Here is a 25,046-nt window from a genome sequence, read left to right as displayed (position 1 = left end):
GAAACGGAAAAATTACCAAGTATGATGTATTTTTTTTATCAGAAATGTCATCACTATACGGTACAGTTATTTTACCAGAATTTTTTTCCGTGTATCTAGTGCATATTATAAATGTAGTAAAAATGAAATTTTTGTAATAAAACTTCTGCTTTTCTATTGAAAATAAATATCATATGGACGTTTACCAAAGCTTATGTTCATAACAATAAACCGTGTTGCTTAAATATTAAAAAATGAAAAATACTTCAATAACAGTAAAAAAAAAAAAAAACATTCTCAGGCATTTATTATTTTATGAGAAAACTGATTTTTTTATTAAAAACAAATAACATTATAAAATCGTTAATAATTATTTAAATACTAATAATATTTCTTACTTAGTCTGTATTTAAAAAGAGATTAGCTTCTACAGATTCAAAAAATAAAGTATTTTTAAACAGCGAATTGTTTTGTAAAAAAAGGAAAGAAAAAGCACAAATTTTGCTCCAGGGGCTGGAGTGACTTTGTTTCAAATTTTTCCTAAACAGCAACAAACTATTTCTTCTTAACCTGAAGCGAAAAGAATATTTTACAAGTTTCTTTAAAATGATTTTCTGAAGAATTTCTTCCAACTAGTTTAGTTCTATAAAACATGTATCCATTGTTTTCCATCTTTCGAAACAAAGTACTTGTTATCGCACAGTTTATTTAGCTTTACTTATAAACTTCGTGTTTTTCTGGACGAAATTCTCAAATAACTTATTCTAAATTATTATGCTGATATGGGGGTTGAATTCATATTATCCTGATATTAATTATTTCTAGCAGTCGATAAATATTTCAATTAGAATCCTGGAGGCTGACCATGAGAAATTTGCTTGGCATTTTCCTCAATTATGGGAGTTAAATTCGTATTATCCTGATATAAATTATTCCTAGTAATAAGTAGAAAATTGAGTTAGAGTTCCGGGGTTAACCATAGGAAATTTTCTTGGTTTTTTTCTAATTTTCATCTACACAGTTTAAGACATTTTCCTAAAAAAGCATTTTTTCAATTCTCCAAATCAGGATGGACCCATAATTTATTACTTTATTGGAAAATGTATTTAATTTTTGTGGCTGTGGCTGGGACTAAAATTATAAGAGCTGATCTAAATAATATTTTATTGGGTAATATAGAAAACAAAAAATAGGAATAAATATCTGATTTTTTTATGCTGTATAATAGTGAAAAATAGACTTAATTGAAAATGCCATTCCGTACTATTGTGTCATGTCTACAAAATGAGCATATGAAAAAACTAATTTATTTTGTACTTAGTGTGAATTTTAGCATATGGATGAAATATCAAAACTGGTGCTATCTGTTTTGTAATAGCAAATTTGTTTTGTTTTAATTAATCAATAAATTCATATCAGTTCGAAATCAATCGAGATTTCTGACAGGACAGATTCTTGAGTGACTACACTGTTAGAAATTTCTCGGAAAAAATGGTTAAAAAACAATTTATTGAATGGTTATTTAACCATATTTAATCAAAACTGTAAAATAACCATAAATAAAATGGTAATCAACCTGTTAAGTTTGAGAAAGACTGTTTATTAGCTTCTTTCACCTAATACGGTTAAACAACCAGAATTTTATCGCACCCACAGAACCTCCTAATGAAGTTACTTAGTTCTTTGCAACTGCGTACATATATATCATAGCCGAGCTGACTTATCTGTCAATCTCGTGACCGGCAAGTTCGCATCCTAGTGTTGACATCCCAATATTTCCTCCCTTCCCTTCAACACATGAAGAATTTCCAGTGTCCGACACTCTCCAATGCCCATTACCTTATGAAAAGCCAAGCTCTTATGTCTAGCAAAATAATTAATATTTTTGTACGTTTTTGAAAAATGCTAGTTGTAAATGGTTAAAAAACAGCCTAGTTTTGTATCCATGGTTTTATAACCATACTTTTTGTTAATGGTTTCAAAACCATAAAGGAAAAAAATGTTCTTTACCTTAAACTTAACGGTTAATCGGATGGACAGACAGCTGCCAGTTATTTTACCATAATTTTTGAAAGAAAATTTTTAGCAGTGTAGGATGTGGTATAACAACTGAAGATAAAACATATTTAAAAATTGTATTGTTATGTTATTAACATTTTGCCTAAGCCAGTTTCTTGTAGAAGAAGAAACTGGCTTGTATAAAACTACCACAAAATGGTTTTTTGGTATTTAAAGTTATTGAATCGCGTTGAATGTACAGTTTAATAAGAACAGGAGCTTTTATCAGATACATTGCTTAAAACATCAACGGGATTACGTATACAAGCTTTCAAAATCAAACAGTATTATAAACTAAGCATGACTTAAAAACGTAAGGGAAAGTTCACTTGGGGTACTTCGTAGTTGTGATACCCGTGTTTATCAGACGATAGGAAAAGTGTTTTGAGGCTTGAGTGTTCGGTGTTCCAAAAACGTTCGATATTTGAAAATCGCTGCTCGAAAAACGAAGGAGTTCCACATTTTATCAACAGATAGGAACAGGTGAATTTCAGATATTGTAAAATTATTTTTATATTGTTTAGTGTTTTAAATGACTCATAAAATATAAGTAACCAATAACCAAAACAAGTAACAACTATCAAGTATGTGAAAATTATTGGGTCCCGCAGTGGACTGATCGTTAAGACACGGTTCCCAGCAGATCACCGAAGTCAAGCATCACTGGCTGCGGTCAGTGTGCGGGTGGGTGACCACTTGGATCAGTCTGCGTAGGGACCGAGGGTGTACGGTATTGGTCCTCGTTAAACTGTGCTACCGTAAAGTGCTCGACTTAGCGCGCAGGTCGTCGGGCTACCGAAGCGGGGGTGCCATCCCCACCGCAGAGGATCAAAATTGTGATGGCATGTCTTCGGATCATCCTCCGGGATGTTTCCCAGACCGTCGCCAATAGCCCATTGTGCAGCTCTAGTGCGACGTAAATTAACAACAACAACAACAAAATTATTGGAATACTTGGTGTTAAAAAAACACTATAAAACTATTTTAGCTGAATTCCAATGCTTCAGAGTATTCTGCTTCATTTTAAATGAATACTTTTGAATAAAGAATTTATAGAATTGTAACTTTATTGCTGAATTAACCATTTTAACATTTTCGCCAATCATCATTATGCGTATTTCGCAACTTTTCTTAAATTGTCATAAAGTTGACAATTACCGAGTGAAATTAAACGAAATGTTCCGACAAGCCTTAATTAAGATCATGTTTGTCAACATGATCTTTTCATTTATCATCAACTCCTCCCTCTCCGTCACAAATTCCGAAGTTTCATCCGTTATTACGTCGTAGTAGAGAGATGCTTTCTATCCTACCAAGTTCAACTAATTAACTCTGCTATCCCTTAGCAATTAAAATCCATCTCGTTTTGTCTGAAAAGTGCCCCCACCAACCGCTGATTGGTATTCCTAACCACTCCCCCTCTGTCATTAGCTAAAAAGCTGAAAACGCGTGAGAATAAATTAATTAAGCATCGTGAGCATCGACTTTAAAGTGTCGTTGTCAGATTTCGTTATTGATTGAAGATTCGCCCCCAGACCATAACAGCACCGCCGGCTTTTGGCTTACTTGGAGATATAGGGATGGCATAAATTCAATCGAGATTGCAATCATTGACTAAAGTGTTGCCATGACAACAAGAGGGAGAGAAACTGTTCTTTCAGCCACCTCTTTCTCGCCAAGTTTCAATCTTGTAAGGATTTTACCTTTTGGTTCATTCTTTTGGCTACCGTTTATATTATGACTTCGAACTTATTCGTATTTGTCAAATCTATTCGTCTTTCTAAAAGGGTCATTTTAAAATGTCTAGGTATTACTGTCATTTATTTTCAAGTTGAATTCTTATAGATTATGGCTTCAGGGAGGAAAACAATTATTTCATCATTCAATTTATTGAACTTATTTGTTTATTTTGTTTATAGAGACGTGGTGTCTCAGAGGATAGAGCACTCGTCTCCCAGTCGTAACCCTGGTTCAAATCACAGTGTTGGCTAGTCGATACGAATTCTGCTCCCTGCTCGTACCGACCATAGCGCCAATATAAAATATCCTCAGTGGTAGATGGATCATTTGTTCGAATCCTCTATCTGTAGGGCTAACCGGGGGAGGTTTTCGTGAGATTCCTCTCCATGTAACGTCACATGCGGGTTAGCCACATCAAAAAATCCTCCGGGTAGTATGGCCTAACGATTGATCTAGAACAGTGTTTCCCAAACTTATGACTTTTGTGTACCCTTTCTAAATTTTTTGTGACGCTGTGTACCACTAATAAAATATGAATACATTTTTCACTATAAAAAAATAGCCCAAAAATTAAAAATCACAACTGGCTGTTGACACCACTAACTATTAACTGTTAACTCTGCAAAAAATAGCCAATAGAAAAATAAGTAATCGTAAATTTTCATGGCTAGCTTTGTTTTTAAATAAAAAAAATTTCAAATTTCGTTTGTGGCAAGATATTTCGCATGAGCACGCGTATCCCCTCTAAATTGTTCCCGTTCCGCTGGGGGTACGCGTACCACACTTTGGGAAACACTGATCAAGGAGCTCCCTTGTCTTCTGGATTAGGTTCAAATTTACAAAACTACGGTGTTGAACATTGCACCTTTTCTTCAATAAAATATTGCCAACAATAAGAAAAAGACAGCCTGCAGTTCAAGATTTTTGAAAAGGGGAGAGAAATATGAAAAAATTACGTTTTTTCATTATTGACCAAAGTTGAGTCAATCCTTGTTCGTCTAATTGTCCGTTTTGTTTATCAGAATTGGCACTTATAATCATACGATAACATGTTCTAATGGAATAATCATAATAATTGTTTGGGAATACGATTGGGAATAAATTACAATAGAATATATGCAAAAATCAAAGATAATCACGCCAAAAGGAATTATAAAATAAAGTAAAATAAAAAAATTTTTAATGGGAAAACGTAAAAGTTTTCATGAAGACTCATTCCTTTCCGATGGTAAATGCGATATTTCCAAGTAAGGAATAATTATCCTAAGATAAAAATTATTCTTTATAATGCGTCTATATCGCTTAAAAAATAAAAATGCAATTGAAAATGAGTTAAAGATAAAAGAAAGCAGAAAACAAGCTTACCGACGTGGAGCAAAAGTAAAAAATGCCTTAAAAATCGATGAATTAATTTAACTACTAAAAACAAGAAGAAAAGAATAAAAACAGTGCTTATTTGAACAAAATAATTCTAAAAATATATTTGGTAGAAAAAGTATGAAGCAAATTACATATATATATTAATATATGTATATATCAAATTATATTCTTCTTCAACTGTTGTAATAAACTTTGTGAAATATGAATCGTAAAATATTTCCTATTAATTATTTACAAATCTTCTATTCCCAACTGCCATGCGGCTTATAAGCATCATTACAGTGGCTATATTTGACATCTAATAAGCCTTTCGGCGGAAACCCCATTACCGTATTGCTCATGTTGCTCTAATTGCATTTCAATATTCATCCAATACTCTGCCATTAAACAGATGTTTAAAACTTCAGAAATCATCAGAGTTACCCGTCAGCAATCTAAAATGTAATATTAAATGTAGTCTATTAGATATTCTTCTTCGGATTTGATTTCATCTCATTTTAATCATCATTTAAATGATCTGTTATTATGTTACTTTGTTTAAACTGTTCTGTTACTTTGCTCAAAATATGCCATTTTGGAAATTGGTCTCCAAATTATATTCTTGGTATTTAAACATTATATTCTTAATAATTGGTTTAAACATCATATTCTTATGATTATTTTTATTATTTGTGTTGATTATTTTTATAGTATCTTGCATTTTGTATATTTATTCTTTAAATGGAAATTTGATGTTTGTAATCCTTGAAGCTCATTACTAGAACTCCCTTAAACAGTTTAAAAGTTTATTAAAAATCTATTTAAGACTATAGAATGCGTAATCTATTTTTTATATTATTTTAGTTTTCTAGACAAGTTTACATTTATCATTACAGATATACAAAAACTTATATTATTGCAGATGCACTTCTCTGAACTGCCATCCTTATTTAAAGGCCAACTCATATTGCAAATTTTATATATCTGTAATAATAAATAAATTACAGACGTACAAAAACTTATATTTAATTATTGCAGATACGCTCCTGAACTGCCATCCTTATTTAGAGGCCAACAAATATTGCAAATTTTATATATCTGTAATAATAAATAAATTACAGACGTACAAAAACTTATATTTAATTATTGCAGTTACACTCCTGAACTGCCATCCTTATTTAGAGGCCAACGCATATTGCAAATTTTATATATCTGTAATAATAAATAAATTAGAGATTTACAATAAATTCTAAGTCTTCAATATACTATCACTAACGTAAGACGATGCTAAGCTTGCAACACGAACAAACAGTAATAAACAAATGAAAAAAGACCAAATCAGGATTGCAAAAAAAAAAAAAAAAAGCGAGTTTCTCAAAATCTAGCAACTATGTCACCTTTTTTAACAATATATCTGTAAATAACTGAAACAAATTTTAACTTCTAACTCACCAGAATTACTTAATAACATTAATATCTTACGAAATACGGCAGATTTGAGCTCAAAAATTATCCAATTTATTTCTTTTATTGAAAATAAAATTTTCCGTTTGAAAATATCACCTCGCATAATAAGCTGTAGTAAGCAGCTGCAAACTTTCTTACCGGAACTAGAGCAGATAAGGAGCTCGAGAGTGTTATTGTTTACATTTATATTGAAAACACCATCCATAATTAAATGTATAAAACCTGCTTTAACTCCTTTAGAATTGTTAGGAATACTATCAATTTTCAATGACTATTTCTATCGCAAAAAAAATTTAAACCTTCTTTAACTTCAATAAAATAATATTAATACTATAACTATGCAATGATCGTTTTTATCACAAACTTGTTTCTACTCCTACAGATATAATATTAATACTTGATATAGCAACTTCTATATTCCCTGTACCGCGGATAACGTAAGAAAAATAAGTTTAAAATGACTAAATCACGTTTGTTTTACTTTTTTAGAAGAATTTTCTTCCTGCTTTGAATGTTTATATCGATTTCTATTTCGCTATTCATAACTGGATTTCTTTGCACCAGTTTTTTATTCTGACCACTTGAGAAAAAAAATAGTAAAAATTGTTTCTTTTTTGAAAACTGTTCTTTGAGCCAAATATCTACATTTAAATTTAATGGTTTATGAATAACTTTCAAATTGTCTTACATTATTTGCAATCATTTTCAATTTATATATTTCAATTTATATATTTGCATGTTTATATTTAGTAAAAAAAAATTTTGTTTTTAGGACTTGGATTAAATCCTTTCATTCTTCACTTCGAACCCTTATTTTATAGCCAAAAACAGTTGAATGAACAAAATTATCGGTCCAAACGTTCTCCTAAATCTGAAATTCGGTTGCAGTTCACAGCACATAATAAGTAAGTAGACCATTTTTAAGAATTGTTTAACTAAATTTATTTTTCGAATAAAAACGTTTAATGAAATCATAAAAATATTAAAAATATGTAGCTTGTAATATTTCCAAGTTTTATGGTTTTATCAACTATAAATTCATTCTTTCACAAAGATTGCTGAAATTTACAAACATATACATTAACTGGACCGGTGTTGTACGGCAAACTCATTTTTGGGTCTACGCCTATCATGTTCAACGCCGTAGCTTTTAAATTTTAAACATAACCTGAAAGACAAGGGAACTCCTGGATTAAGTATTGGAACAGACTAGCCTTTGTAGAGGACTTTTTGATGTATTAATCAACACTACCTAAGCGAGAAAAGTCCTCCGCGTGGTTCAATTTAATAGTTCAACGTAATGAAATATAAACTGCGCAGTGGGGATGGGATAAGAAAGATATAAAAACATTCGCGATACTAAACTGCGCGGAGGGGTAAGTTGAAAGATATCTCGACGTTCAGACTACTAAAGGATCGCATTACTTTTTTATGGTAGCACGTATAGAGGCCTTCTCTCTTCTAGGTGTTGTTGAACTGACCCGCTTTTACTTTAGATGGAGATGGAAACCACGAAAAACTCCCTCTGTTATCCGAGAGGCAAAGGTATTCTAACCCATTGTTTGTCTACCACTGAGGATATTTTTACGTCAGGGGTATGGTTAGTACGACCGGGAGCATAATTCGTACCGACCAGACATTGCATAGATTCGAACCTGACTGGACATTCTGACTGACTGACAACTGATTGTAAATCTTGTATTATCCCATTAATTTCAATTAAGAGATAGCCTAGTCAACAAAATTTATTTTATGCCCCAGCTTTGTTTTGTTTTGTTTCTACTGTATTACTATTCATTTGCAATATAACGACAATGAAGTTAAAGGTGACAATATCGATTTGAAATTATTTTTACGCTTAACCCAATACAAATGAATTTATTAAATTTACTCGTATTATAAGTTTTTCTTAAATGTGCAAAATTGATTCTTTGGTACTTACTTTGAATACTTTTTCAAGAATATTCAATTATGTTATACAAATAGAATTTACAAGTTAATAAGTTAGTATAAGAAACATCGAAAAATAATTGGCTATTTATACCAAAATTCGAATATTCGTTCATTTTTATTTATTTTAGAAGAAATGATCTAATCTGCGTGTTTTTTAAATAATTGGATTTATATTTTCGCAAATGGCATATAATTTTCTTTCAATTCAAAGATTCAAACAGATTTACTTTTTCTTTGCTTATTAAACAATTGTAAGTGTATAAGAGTTTTTTTTTTAATCGGAATTAGAATCGTGGAAATTTTTCAGAATGTTTTTTTTTAATTACGTCTACGCTTAAAGTACTAAAATAGGTTATTTTAAATCTTTAACTTAATTTTCTTTTTTATGAATATTAGAATTTTTTTTTTTTGATGCTGAGGGAAAGTACTCTCAAATTAATATTTATTTTTAAATTTTAAAAAAATTACAAAACTTGAACATTTTTATTACGAATACCTTAAAATATCTTTTTTCAATTTAAAATCTGCTTTAAATTAAATTTATATCATTTAGATCAGAAATACTTGTTTTGGCTAAAAAATTATTCAGTAAACTTCATCTTAACTGCTTCCCTGATTATCCCGAGTTACCTCGGGTATGTATATATTGAAAATATTATCCCGAGTAAACTCGGGCTTAGCAGAATTCGTCAATACGTTTTGTTTTATCACGCTTTTTTTCGGTCCAAAGCGAAACAAAAAGTAATAATAATCTGCCGTGATTGAAAGTTTGCCAATATTGTTTTGTAGGTTTTTGTGGGACTGCAGACGCATTTTGTATAATTGTATATACGATGTTTGATGAATTTACATAAAAAAAGAATTAAAAAAAAAAAGACGTTTGCGAGCGAAAGTGAAAGTTATGCAGATGATTTTTCAGATTATGAAGATGTGAACACATACAAAGATTAATATTTAACTTTTTTCATTTGCCCGAGATAATTTGGGATGGTAAATTAAATATTTTTTACACATAAAAAATTAAAATTTCAACTTAGAACTTGTGTATTATGTTTTGTTTTAGTTCCTTGTATTTATTAATAAAATAAAAAAGTATGTGATTTTTTGCATTTTTTTTTTCAAAAAAATTGGTAATACTCTTAATGTAAAATCTTTGTAACGTTGGATCTAATGATCGGATTTTCCCGCACTAAAATTCAATCTTAATGATTTCAAGCGTTATTTCTTTTATATATACTAATTATTGTAAATGCTGCGCGATGTATGTGGAAAATTATTTTTTTAATTATTTAGTATAATAGCTGAATTGTTGTTGTAGTTGTTGTTGTTGTTCATTTACGTCGCACTAGAGCTGCACAATGGGCTATTGGCGACGGTCTGGGAAACATCCCTGAGGATGATCCGAAGACATGCCATCACAATTTTGATCCTCTGCGGAGGGGTGGCACCCCCGCTTCGGTAGCCCGACGACCTGCACGCGAAGTCGAGCACTTTACGGTAGAACAGTTTAACCAGGACCAATACCGCACACCCTCGGTCCCTACGCAGGCTGATCCAAGTGGTCACCCACCCGCACACTGACCGCAGCCAGTGATGCTTGACTTCGGTGATCTGCTGGGAACCGTGTCTTAACGATCAGTCCACTGCGGTACTAGCCGCGATGTATGTGGAAGATTATTTCTTTTAATTATTTAGTTTAATAGCTGAATTGGGAGCCGCGATGTATGTGGAAGATTATTTCTTTTAATTATTTAGTTTAATAGCTGAATTGGGAGCCACGAAGTATGTGGTTGAGACACCGAACTCTTATTGTAACGAACTGAGGTCGATGCAAAGTGCCGACTTGAAGCCCACCCGGCTTCAGATCGATGGGCTCGCCTGGGAAGTAAAGGCGGCCTGTGCTCAGAGCGTTCGCTTTCCAATACGATTTACAATCAATTCAAAATAAATTATTTTAAAGTGAAAACGTATTTGGCGTTATCTAATGTCTAATAATTTGGCTATGTCTAAGTACTACTTTTTGTTTAAAAAATCCTTTTTTCCATACAATAAACACTTGTTGAATCGCGATGGCTCAGGGGGTAGAGCGTTCGCCTTCCAATAAGGTGAACCGAGTTCGAATCTCGGTCGACACGAATTCCGCATCCGGCTTGCACCGACCACAGTGCTGATGTGAAATATCCTCAGTGGTAAACGGATCATGGGTTAGAGTCCCCCTGCCGTCAGACTAACCGTGGGAGGTTCTCGTGGTCTTCCTCTCCATGTAACACTAAAGCGGGTTAGTTCCATCAAAAAGTACTCCACGAAGGCAAAACTTCTCCCTATTCTTTATCCAGGTGTTCCCTTGTCTTCTGAATTGGGTTCAAAATTACAAGGCTACGTAGTTGAACATTAGTAGTCATAAACCCAAATATTAGGTCAGCTGTTCAACGACGGCTATAAGAAAAAACTATCTTTTTCTCAAAAACAAATAGTCATAGAATTCAGAAATATTATTAATGGGTCGTTTTTATACATTGCGAGTAAAAAATCTACCTATACTGTCTTGATCGGACACACTTTCTCAAAACATGTTTTAAATTTCTTTAATACATACAAGATGATTATAAAATAAACATATCGCTGATCCAAAGTTAAAACGACACTTCTGCAAATATAATTAGTGTTGTTTGAATGAGAAGTGTCGTTTTAACTTTGAACCAGCGATATGACCCCTGTTAAGCGTGTAATTTGAGGGAATGAAATAAAATTTTGTATAAAGATGCATATTTATAAGATAGGCGCTCAAGAGCATTGGTTTGGTTTTGGTTTTATTGAAATTACATACATTTGCTGACTTGTGTGCTCAATATAGGCTTATAAGTCATTGTCAAGTAGAAAATACAGATAGAACAATTCAGAGAAAGACATCACAAAGAATACATCCAGGGTTACGGCGGGATTCGAACCCGCTACCTCCACGTTTAACAGAGCGTTTGGACCGGCGATACCGCTCGGCCAGGGAGGCCCCTCAAGAGCGTTGTTGAAAAGATTATCCAGCGCTAACGCTTACAATTACTGTTAGAAAATTTTGAAATTTTCAAATAAAATCATCCGTTACTTTTTGTTGAAAGGTTATCCTCACAGTAAAAACTTTAACTTGGAACTGTATTTTCAATATGAACAGAGGCAGAGATTATAAGCCTATTGTAACATATCGCTCATGGGCTGCAATAGTGGCACAGTTTAAAAAAACACGCGTTTTGGACTAAGACCTGGTGTAAATATGAAAAGACTCATTCTTTTAGCAGCAATACTTGCACAACTCATAATTCAACTTGATAATTCAACGCGTTTAAGCAAACGAAAGCATTTCTTATGCAATAAAAACGTTAAACCCAAAACTTGATTTTTTGAGTTGTGCCGCTATTGCAGCGATATGCGTGTGCAACAAGAGATCAAATCGAAATAAATAGTGGTGACGCTAGACAGAAATGAAAAGATGCAAATCACTGTGCATTGAATAGCTGTTATATCTCAAATTTTTAGAATACCCTTTTCTCGCTCTTTGAGACGTCTATGAATATTTAAAAATCCTCCTGTTATCGTAACCGCAAAAGGTGGATAATCAACACTAACCATTATACCTTTATTCAAAATTTTAAGCCAATTTTTTTATTTTTTGTTAGTTTATTTATTTATTGTCTACCACGGCTTAGACTGGGATTTGATTCACTGCCATAAAGACGGGACTTTAAAATAGTCACTGGCCATGTTATTAGACGCACTCTAAGATTCTATGTGAAATCTTAATCATCAAGTGATACTATACAGTTTTATTGTTTTTACTAAACTTGTTTATGTTAGTGTACCAATTGGTTAACATTGTAACGCGATACGTTAAAAATAAAAACAAACGGGAAGTACATAAAAAATCTTCCGAATAAAAACTCATTACATGTAAGTTTAAATGTAAAAGTATCGCGTATAAACTCGTGCAAAACACATAATTATTAAAAAACTACAGTTCATTGAATAATTTGGTCTAATTATTATGATATACCAATATAATACTTGATATAATCAACATTCTATATTTATATAATATATCGTCGAATTTATCCAATTGTCGAATTTATATTATACACTATCTAGCCATTAATGACCGGACACTGTGAAGTTCGGCTGTGGAGGAATTATGGTGTGGTCCTGTTTCTCATTGTTTGGCCTTGGACCCTTGGTGTTAGTGCGTCGAACCTTGAACGCAGAAGGGTATAGAGACATTCTGGACAATTCGGTGCTTCCCACCCTGTGGCAAGCACCGAATGCCCTGTGGCAAGCACTGTTCGGTAATGGCCCGTTTGTGTTTCAACACGATAACGCTGCCATTCATAAAGCACATGCCATCACGGACTGGTTCGATGAAATGGGGGTGCAAGAGCTTGACTGGCCATCCCAAAGTCCCGACATCAATCCAATTGAGCATCTCTGGGATGAGTTGGAGCGCCGGTTGAGGGCCAGACCACAACGCCCCAAAACCACCACTCAACTCTTTGCCATGTTCCAGGAGGAATGGCGGGCAATACCTGCCGCCGTGTACCAACACCTAGTGGATAGCCTTCCTAGAAGGTTTAAAGCTGTGATTCGGGCGCGTGGCGGCCCTACGCCCTACTGACTTGATACTAGCACCTCATGTATCCGAAATGAGGGTTGTCCGGTCATTAATGGCCAGATAGTGTATATCGTTTTATTTAACCAACTGATACACGAACGTTAACTAGTGCAGACCGCTTTTAGTCTCGTAAAGACAGTAAAGTTGTATAGTATCACCTGATAATTAAGATTTTATATAGAATCTTATAGTGCGTCGAATAATTTGGCCAGTTTCGAAATGCCCAGTCATGGTTAAGCGGAGAATAGTGAAAATCCAGGTGTCGTGGCAGTGCTCAACAGTATTGTATTTGGATCATTATTATGAATGAATCCCAGACAATAGCCCGTAAATGTATCTCAAGTAAATAACCAAATGTTATTTTATAATCATGCTGTATTTTATATGTTTGTCTAATGTATATTTTATTTTTGCAGAGTCTTTAAACTTAGAATGAAATCAGAAAGTTCTATTTTTGCATCAGATGTCTTGTTTGAATCATCTAGTAGAGGGATTTTTGATTATGATATGAATAAAGTATTAAAAGGCCATTTAGATGGTGAATCTTTCTTTCTTTACTTTATAATATAGAAATGCATGTGATTGATTATTGACAAGACTACACAACTGTAAACAAATTATTGTTTAAGCAGGCGCTGTAGCGATATTACTTTAAAATCAATTTTTATTCTTGCAATAGAAAGAAGTAATAGAATGGCGTGATTACAAACCAATGTTTATAAAAACTGCCCTGCAATTTGATACTCAGAAATCAATAAAATTTATTTTTGAGCTTTAGGATGCTTAAAATAGTTATTTCGATTGAATTTTAGCGTGACTATTTTTTGCATTAGTTAGTATTTTTAACTTCGATTGTTCTTTTTTAAGATTTACTAAGAAGATATAATGATTCTTTTTGCGTATTAAAATGTTTACACTTTTAGTAGAATAGTTTTAATAGTAGTTCCATTTGTTAAACTTTCAAATAGGGAAAAAATAAACTTAATTTTACTAATGTTTTGGATTGACACGAATGCTGGGTAATGCCGTAATTAGGAATGCAATATTATGACGGGAAATATCAATATTTCGCAATATATCGCGATAGTTTTCAATGAAGCTAATTTGCATTACAATGGATATTTCAAGAACAAACATCTTTTCTAACATTTCCTTAAATATTTTTCTTGATCGAAATTTTATAAAGACAATGAGTTAAAATTAATAATAGGTATTGCGAATTAGTCAAACTCAACACCTACGTCAGCATCATTGTCAATAATTATCACGATAGTGTTTAATTCGATTATTATTATGATCAATACCCAGATAGCAAAATAAGGTTTATTTTCTCTAATAAAGCGTAAGTGACAATACTTTTTAAAAAAGGCTTTAAAAATAATTTTTAACCCTTTTAGGATGAAAGGTTTGAAACTGCAATATTTTTGCTTCATTTGAAAAAAGGTTTTTAGTACAAAAATTTTTGTGACAATGGAAGGAAAATTCTGATACAACGTTGCCGTAAGGTTACATGCTTTCTGGGATATTTACCGCGATTATCGGCATCGGTAAATATCACTGATGGCGATATTACTGTATTCGATAACTTAAAATATTTTAAAATCTTTAACTCAAGTGGGACACCGGCTTATATTTTTTCTGACGCTCTGATTACAAATTAAAATATATTCTAGTATTTTTTAATAATAAAAAAAATATTTTTTATAATAAAAAATAGTTTAATAGTTATTAAAAAAAATCTCATAGATTATTAAAATTATAATTGCTCTGAAATATCAAGTCCAAAAAAAGTAGTTAGAAAATTTCATTCATATTCAAAAATTTGTCAATGAGTGATTTTGTGAATTGAAGATATTTCAATGATGAATTATAGTTCGTTCACCAGGAGTTGGCATTTGGCTCCACCTCCTCGGACGAAGAGCTCATTTCATCGCGGGAGTAGGAGGAGAAACGCAGGGCTGATTGTGCTCCGGAAAAAATCCAGATTTCCGGATTTTTCGCTAACAGTGATCCGGAAGTTTCCGGAGATTGAAGGTCCAGACGTTTAAAAAAATCATTGATCACAGAAGTTTCCGGAAATCAAATTTTCAAAGGTGGAGCTTAAAAACACTGTTTATTTTATTTGTTTGTAAGGGAGAGCCAGAGAGATACTTTATAAGCTTATAATCATGATTAATATTCATTTTTTATCAGTAAGTAGTGGTTACAATCAGTGGTAGTAAATAAACTCAAGAAAAAAAGATATATTTGTAAATTTTAATTACTTCTCCAGGTCATCATAGGTATGTGTAAATGGTATAGGTATTTGTAAAATTGTAAATATATTTTAAGTAAACTAAGAAATATTGAGAAAAAGGAAAAATAAACTTATTTAAATTTTTTTTTTTTAACTCAAGAAATTTTCCGGAATTTTGACTTGGACTCACAATCACCCCTAGAAACGTCTCCGTGCTTGAAATTGAGACAACCCTAAATGCACGCCAAACGCAAACAGTAAATTATTTTTCAGTCACTTACTTCGCTTTATCATCTGCTATTATACCTTTCTTTACTTTAGCTAATTAAATATATTTTAAATTTAAAAACTTCAGTTTTACCTGTAAAATGTCTCAAAAAGGACGAACTATTCACTCACAAAAGAAAAATATAATCTAATTTATGAAATATTTATTGTTAAAAAAATGCACGTAAAGATTGCAAAATAAATATTTTTGTCAGGCGATCGCCGATTAGCAACCTCGTTCAGGATTGTTCACATCCTTCTCGCAAAAATAGCGAAATAGTATTGTCGGATACCACGTTATGAGCCAAGTGCTAATTCCTGATGACTGAACTATACTGTTTCTCTTAGATCTAAATAACTGCAAATAAGCGCAAATTTGAAAAACAATTCCCAGATAGCAAAATAAGGTTTATTTTCACTCAACAAAAGCCTTTTAATGTAAGCCTAAAAAGGTTTGTAATACGGTTTACGTGTAAACCTTCTAACCTTGAAACAAGATCTGTGACAATCTTCTCTATTCTACGCGCATTACCCAAACCAAAATCCTTAGAAAACAACCTTCTATATAAAAACCTTATATCGAGGTTGTCTTAGGGTTTTCAAGCTTGAAAAAATCCTTAAATAAAGCTAGTCTAATGGTGTAAATAATCTTAAATCTAAGTAATTATTAGGTTTCTTTTCGCAACGTCTTTTATCCTCAGCTAAAATCCACCTTGTCATGAAACTTTAATTAACAAAGCAATTGGATCCCATCGCTGGTGTGACGTCAGCTAAAGCGTCATTACGGATAATATTTTTTTTAAAAAAAGCTTTGAAAAATAATTTTTAATCCTTTTAGGGTGAAAGGTTTAAAACTAATATTTTTGTTTTATTGAAAAAAGGTTTTTAGTACAAACATTTTCCTGACAATAGAAAGAAAATTCCTACACAAGATTGCCGTAAGGTTACATGCTTTCTGGGATAGTTTTTAAGCGAGCCTATCTGTCAATATTTGCCTAGGGATTAAGATAATAACTATTTTTTGTCATTAACAGATATACAAAATAAAAATGTGGATTGCAGTATTTTTTTAATTTCTATCCCGATTCCATTAGTAAAAATCGACAGCGAAAATTTATACTTTAGTCTCATACTCAGTGCTCCTAAGGAATTGAAAAATCATGTTAAAGAAAAGCGGAAAGAGATAGAAAAGTAATATTCCTTGCATTCTGTCTAGGAAACTAGATAAAGTCTTCTCAGTAACTTAACTCGTCTAAAATTAGAGTTGCTAACAGAGAAAAAATTTAAGATTATGCTTTCATGGTGACTGTGGCATAACTACCACTACGATTATTAAACATACTAGTAAAACTAGTACATAAGACAACTTTACAGCAACATGAGATTATCTGAGGGCAAATTAAGCGAGACCCAAACCAATATTTTTTATTAAAATAGTGGATGCAAAGCTGCGAGCATTGTTTTATACAGTCCCTGGTCAAATTATTAGACGCACTATAAGATTCTATGTGAAATCTTAATTATCAGTTGATACTATACAGCTTTATTGTTTTTACGTCACTGAAACCGGTTTGCACTTGTTTACGTTAGTGTATCAATTGGGCAAAGTAGACGATATATTATATAAATGTAGAATATTTATTATACCATGCATTATATTAGTATATTATAATAATTAGATCAAATTATTAAGCACACTGTAGTTTTTTAATTATTACATGAATTGCTTGAGTTTATAGGCAATACTTTTTTTATATTTAAACATAAATGTAATGGGTTTTAATTCGGGAGATTTTTTTATATACTTCCTATTTGTATTCATTTTTAACATATTGCATTGCAATGTTAATCACAATTGATACAGGAGGGTAAACAAATGCAAACTGATTTCATCCAAGTAAAAACAATACTGCAATACTCACCTGATAATTATAATTTTACAGAGAATCTTATAGTGCGTCTAATAATATGGCCAGTTTCGAAATGCCTATTCATGGTTAAGCGGAGAATGGTGTCATGGCAGTGCTTACAACAGTATTGTGTTTGGATCTTCATTATGAATGATTCCCGGACAATAGCCCGTAAATGTAGCTCAAGTAAGAAGAATTATATGAATACCAATTGTCTATTAGGTTAACTATAATATTTTGGAGTTGATATGTTTGAATATTCACCTAAGAAATCATCTGGTTCTACTTCCTCCATCTCCATGGATTAACTTATCAACCTATGGAAAAGAATTAGAATTAACCTATGGAGAATTATGTAAATGCCAACTGTCTATTTATAAGTTAACTATAATATTTTGAAGCATTTTTTGTTTTAATTTACTCTTTAAAATATATTTCATGAAGCTAGACATCGAATTTTTATATTGAAGGTTTTAAGTATTTTTCAACTTTTTCCATACAGTAAATATCTTTGATAATTGACAAGTTTTTTAAAAAAAAACTTCAAATCTTACAAATTAAAATTGGGTTTAATATTTCTATAGAATACATTTTAAGAAAAAAAACGAAGCAAAAATATATTAAAACATTAATTATCTTAAATATAGGGAATTGGTATACATATAATTCTTTGCAATGTAATATTAAAAAGAGGAAAATCATAGTTTGACAAAAAGATACTCTTAGGAGAGCGCTATACCTTGGGATAAATCCTATATGGCAAATTTTCTATCATCTACATAAGTAACTTAAAATTAAGTATTGAAAAAGTGAGCTAAAGTAAACCATGACAAATCAAGTGATGAAAAAAATTTTTTCAAATTATTAAGCAGAAATTATTGCTCGATTGATTATTATTGCATTGATTATTGAATTATTACATTGCCCTAAATCGCAATCCTGAGTTGCCCATCCATAATTTGTTTCTATTTTGATATCTTGAAATATAATGGAAAAAAAAATTTCATATTAAAATGCAAACAAAATATTGCAGGTTTACATTCCTCCATTGCGTAATCCTGTATTATCCGTCCATAAATTTTTTACATTTAATCTTGCAATCGAATTTTTTAAAAAAAAATCAAAATTTTAAATTAATCCCAAATAAAAAAATAAGGTTTATTTTCACTCAACCAAAACCTTTTAATGTTTTTGTTATTGCAGTTCATTTACGTCGCACTAGAGCTGCACAATGGGCTATTGTCGATGATCCGAAGACAGGCAATTTTTCACACCTCTGCAGAGGGGATAGCACCCCCCCTTCAGTAGCCCGACGACATGCACGCAAAGTAGAGCACTTTACGGTAGCACAGTTTAACAAAGACCAATACCCCACACCCTCGGTCCATACGCAGACCTGATCGAAGTGGTCACCCACCCGCACACTGACCGCAGCCAGTGATGCTTGACTTCGTTGATCTGCTGGGAAACGTGTCTTAACGACCAGCCCATTGTGAGACAAGCTTTTAATGTAAACCTAAAATGGTTTGTTATGTGGTTTATGTGTAAACCTTCTAATCTTAAAACGAGACCTGTGACAATCTGCTTAATTCTACGGACATTACCCTATTCCAAAACCTAGGAAAACAGCCTTCGATATAAAAACCTTAAATCAAGATTGTCTTAAGCATGAAAAATTCCTTGAATGAAGACTAGTCTTAGGTTAAAATTATCTTAAATCTAGTTAATTATAACGTTTCTTTCCGCAACCTCTTGTATGCTCAGCTGAAATTCACCTTGTCATGAAATTTTGATGGACAATGCAATTTGGTCTCATCACCAGCTTAAATGCCATTATGGACCTAAATGACCATTTCACCTAAGAGACAATACTTTTTAGAAAAAGCTTTAAAAATAATTTTTAGTCTTTTTAGGATGAAAGGTTTGAAACTGCAATGTTTTTGCTGCATTTTGATAAAAGGTTTTTAGCATAAACATTTGCGTGAGAATAAAAAGAAAATTCCCGCAAGATTTTGCTGTAAGATTACATTTTTTCTGGGAATAAATTATTGCAGGGGGCCTCCCAGGCCAAGCAGTATCGCCCGCCAATCGCTATGCAAAGCTTGGAGGTAGCGGGTTCAAATCCCGCCATAGCCCTGGATGTATTCTTTGTGATGTCCTTTTCTGAATTGATCTATCTGTCCTTCTACTTGACAAAGGTTTATAAGCCTAAATTGAGCACACAAGCCTACAAATGTATGTAGTTTTAATAAAGCAATAAATAAATTATTGTGCAATTACTTTCCCCCAAAGGTAATTCTAAGTTTTCAAAATGCAAACAAACGATGGATGGTTATTTTGAAATTTTTTTTCAGCATTTTAAATGTATGGTTTACTCTGGATTTGCCTGAACTCCCCTTTTCATAATTTAAATTGTAAATTACCAATTGAGGGAAAACAGAATTTGTCATCAAAAGTTTCTTTGTTTGTATAGATAAAATAAAATTTTTAATCTTTTTTTTTCTATTCTGCAGATGACGAGGATTCATCAGTAGAAGGAGTAATAACATCAAATGGACTGCTAGATGCTGTCGTGAACACAAAGCGTGAACAGTATTTTATTGAACCGTCTTCAAGATACTTTCCAGATTCACATCAGCTCTTTCATTCTGTCATCTATCGATTATCAGACGTCCATTTTCCTCTTGGAAATATAACCCACAAATCACCTTCATCTGTACATAAACATGATAAAAGTCCATTTTTACATCATCATATAACATCATCATCAGATCTCCCACATTCGGTTGTACATAAAAATCGCAAAGACAATAGTTCCTTGGAATTCCCATTATTTTTGAAACTCTCCTCAAAATTTCATTTTCGTCATTTAAGAAATAAAACTCATCATATCCGGACTAACTATCATTCTCGGACTCTATTATCATCAAAAACATATGAGGATATTTTATACTGGAGGGATGGGGATTCATTACATTATCGTAATTTTGAACGATATGGTGATTCTGAACGGTATGGAGTTCGATCCAATCAAAGAACACATTGGTCTGAAGACAGAACTGATAGACACATAGCAATAGATCCGCAAAAAAGTACTTGTATGTTATACTTGCAAGCTGATCATCTGTTTTATCAGAAAATGGGAAGTGAGGAAGCTTGTATTGAAACTATGACTCGCCATGTACAGAAAGTGAATGGTATATATAAAAACACAGGTATTTATACTCATCTTTTTTATAATTTATTGTATTATACTTTTTAAATGTGGAGACACAAAAAAATTGTATATTTTTAATTGATACCCCGCATCAAATTTGATGTAAGTCTTTTATGATTTTTTACGGATTCATAAAATAACATAAATTAGTTAGAAAAGTGGGAGAAAATGTCACAAGCATTGGGACAAACTAGCCTTCGTGAAAGACTTTTTGATGGAACTAACTCCCATTTGTTCTACATGAAAAGAAAAACCTCCTACAATTTCCCAAAGATAAAGGGATTCTAATCCATGACCCGTCTACTATTAAGTATATTTTACTTTATCACTTTGGTTGGTTAGAGGCAGGAGCAGAGTTCGTATCAACCAGCCATTGCTGGGATACGAACCTGGATCACCTCATAAGGAGGTAGACGCTCTATCCCCTGAGCCATCTCAACTTTTCAATTTTTGCATTAATTGAAACAAGTACATTACCCACAGTCTTTTTGAATACAATAAATTGTTTTAAAAAATTACTTTATCTAGTCCTTGAGTCAATCTTGTAAATTTGAAACTGATTTTTTTTATTTAATTATAAATGTTAAAATACCTACTTCTACTACTTATCAATCAGAATTAAAATTAAGAAATTTAAAAAATAAAAGTTGCATAAAAAATGTAGAAATTTCAAACATAAAAAGTTAATGTTATGTTAAGAAATTATATTAAAGTTAAGCTCCTTTAGTCATATTTGAGACAAATATATCTGCATCATAAATATGTTTATACCATAATCAACTATTTCACATAACATTTTTTAAAAAAATATTAGTACCTTTGCATCAATTTGGAAGCCTAATTATTTCATATTTGTTTATTTATCTATTTTTAGTTTTGATTTTATAATTAAAAGTTTGGATTTTATAATTTATTTTTAAAAAGAATCATTTGCATAAAAGTTTAGTTTATTATTTACTTCATGTGTTGCTTTTACAGCTTCTTTTATAAGATTTAGCCAGTTTTTATTTTAACCTATGTTCAACAAATGATTTAAATTTTGTTCTTATAGCTAAATATGCATTTGTAATATAAAAAAAAATACTTATGTATTCTATTTTTATTTTATTTTCATAAATTTGCATGGTTATTTTTTGTTGGATAAGTTTTTGTTTACTTTCTTTAGCTAATAATTTTGTAGAAATGCAAAGTTTCCTTTAAAGACATCATTACTTGCTTTACCACACAGTAGTGTAGTAAGAAATGCATTGGTGGTTCCTGAAATGATTTGAACAAAACCTGGAACTTTTAAAATAGGTAGTAAATATTTTATTTCAACATTTTTATCTATTTATTAACATAGAATTTAAATTATGAACTCATTTTAAGTCAAGTTTCATTATTTTATTAAAAATTTAATACTAGTTCTTTTTAATAAGAACTTATTATGTGGTTAGCAGAAATATCTCAGACTTTGTAAGTCCGCACATTTTTCATCTGATTTAGAAAACTTTCATTTTCATATACAAATTAAATTAGGTCGTTATTACCTAATTTAATATAGAATTAGCACTTATTTTATTCCTAAAAATTCGTTTTAACAAAACACTTTTTACAATTATTTATTAATAAAGAAAAGTCTATTTTAACAAAAATTTTTTAATGGATCCAAGTTTTGACATCAAAAGCTATTTTTATTTTTAGATATCAAAACTCAAACTTAGACTTTTCTCTATTAATACAATTAGGAAGATACATACGGGGTGTTTTGAAACCCACGATCAAATATTTAAGGGCTGATTGTAAACATCTAAACAAGTAATTTTCACCTCATAATGCATGGATAAAGAGCAAGAGATGAATCAGGTTATTATGACATGAAAAAACAGAACATCAAATTGGTAGAGAGGGTATTAACAGTGACGGTGGAAGCATTGTATGAGGGGAGCTTTTTACCCCTCCTGTATATATATATATATATATATATATATATATATATATATATATATATATATATATATATATATATATATATGTATACATATATAGATATATTATTAATCGGGTCCGAATTATCTGATCCTTACAAAATGGCAATCAGGAATTCGAATTTGCAATTTTAATTTTCTAATTCAAATTGTTGTAAAATTTTAAAAAATGAATTGTTTGCCTGTAAATTATTCCTCTCTCATTTAACAGTATTTTTTTAACATGTTTTACTTTTTTTTTTTATTTGATATTCTGTTCTGAAAAACTAATAAATTATTTAAAAAAAGTACTGTAAATATTGTTGTAAATCTAAATTTTGGTAATAAGCTATGTCTCCACTCTTGTAAAAAACTATGAGACTAAGTTGCAAATGAAAAATTCCTGGTTCTTCAAAAACACCAAGGATTTTAAATGTCAATTAAAGAAGAACTGAAAGATAAAACTTCCCAGCTTACTGCATTCTTCTTAGGAAACTAGTTCATTTATTCTCATGAGATCTTCAAGCCTTCTTTGCCTATTGGCTCGATTGCGGTGCTTATATTCGTGCATGACCTTGAGCCTTGTAGCAATGAGTCTACGGATTGCTTATTCTCTTGTACTGCAGCGATGGTTACGAGTGAGTCTTCAATTTGATTTTGTATGGATCTTAAAACCTGGTTCACTCTAACTAATTGTTTATTATCGTGATGTTTCAAAATTAGTTACTAATTTCATCAACAAATGCCGCTGGTGACTGGACCTATAAAACAATGTTTCTGCTACATGTTAGACCATTCCAACTGAAATGTTTACACAGACATCTGTAATTTAGTTCTTGAACTTTGCTACATTGTTACTATGAATGCTTGGCTTTTTTAAATATTGCATAGAAAGTTTGCCTGGTCACCAACACCATCTGTAGACAACTTTGTTATTAATTTTTAAATATGTTAATAAAAATCTCTAGTTTCCTGAACAGAATAACACAAACCATAAATTTCTACTTTTTTTTAACTAATTTTTTAAATTATTGAATTTTATAGGACACCTGATAGGAAATGACAGCTTTAAAATAAAATTCTCATATTTTTTTAACTTATTTATTTTACACATATTAAAATAAATACTTTTCATTTATCTTATTATACTCTCAAAAAAGAACTTATTAACATTTGTTTGTCACAAAAGATTACTGAGCTAATTTGTTTTCCCTTCAGATTTTGATCAAGACGGACGTCCAGACAATATATCATTTTTGATTAAGCGAATCAAAGTGCACACATCTGATGCTTTAAAAGATCCTGTGTACAGATTTCCAGGAAATTATGGAGTTGAAAAATTTTTGGAGTTATTTTCTGAAGAAGATTATGATGCCTTCTGTTTAGCTTATATGTTTACTTATCGTGATTTTGAGGGCGGAACATTAGGCTTAGCTTGGACTGGAGATCTGAAAAATGCTGGTGGTGTTTGTGAAAAAAATGGGGTATGTTAATAATTGTTTCAATAGAATGCTTTAAATTTTTAATAAAGTTTCTCAACTACAGGAACATTTTATCTAGGATAAACCAGCTCTTCTTATTGCAAATTTTTTTATTTCTTTTGAAAATAATCTATTGCCTAAAAATGGATTACCCAAAATTACAATTGATACCTTTCCTTAATGTTATTACAATTTGTTTTGTATAAATATGGTACTTCTATATGCTGTTTTTCTAAGTTAGATAGTTATATAAGCAATCCATTCTCAAACAGATAAATTTAGGCAACAATTTGTCATCAAATTTCAGTATTACATGTCTGCAGGATGTTTCAAAATCATTGCACTTAATATTTATTTTTAGAAAATTAGTTACAAATGAAGTTTAAGAATCTTATATTTTAGCGATAACTGCTCTAGTTAAATATTTAAGTGAGGAAAAAAAATCATAATCTGAAAAATCACTAATGAGGATGCAGAATTGAAACCATAAAACCTGTTGGTGCTTCTAGTCTTTCATGTCTACACATCGTTTTTTACAGCTATCAAACAGGTTTTTTGGGTTTTAATCTCGCTCTTGCTCGTCAAACATTCCTCAAGTTTTAAAAAATTTCCCTTTTTCTCTTCTCATTTATACATCAATTTGCGATCTTCTACCATTTTTGTTCATTTTATTTTTGACAGTCTCTAAAAACGTAGTGTGTTGATTATAGAGTAAAATGTGTAGATTTGGAATTTTTTTAAAAATAATTCTGAGCTATTTCACTGTGATAAATGTTTATTTA

At 31.4% G+C, this 25,046-nt stretch overlaps 1 protein-coding gene across 2 annotated transcripts in view; it reads left to right on the top strand.

The window, feature by feature from the left end:
• The window catches only part of LOC107445643 (disintegrin and metalloproteinase domain-containing protein 10), a 79,273-nt gene that overhangs the window by 38,944 nt on the left and 15,283 nt on the right, over positions 1 to 25,046 (top strand). For both annotated transcript variants that reach the window (XM_043046195.3, XM_043046194.3), the window contains exons 2-5: positions 7,376 to 7,508; positions 13,624 to 13,745; positions 20,134 to 20,835; positions 24,002 to 24,267. In XM_043046195.3, coding sequence (XP_042902129.2) covers positions 7,376 to 7,508; positions 13,624 to 13,745; positions 20,134 to 20,835; positions 24,002 to 24,267 — 1,223 coding nt within the window. The remainder of the gene's footprint in view (positions 1 to 7,375; positions 7,509 to 13,623; positions 13,746 to 20,133; positions 20,836 to 24,001; positions 24,268 to 25,046) is intronic.

This window comes from Parasteatoda tepidariorum, chromosome 12 (assembly GCF_982258835.1).
Source record: "Parasteatoda tepidariorum strain Cologne lab strain chromosome 12, Ptep-v5.0, whole genome shotgun sequence".
Taxonomy (NCBI): domain Eukaryota; kingdom Metazoa; phylum Arthropoda; class Arachnida; order Araneae; family Theridiidae; genus Parasteatoda; species Parasteatoda tepidariorum.
This window is presented reverse-complemented; position numbering and strand designations above follow the sequence as displayed.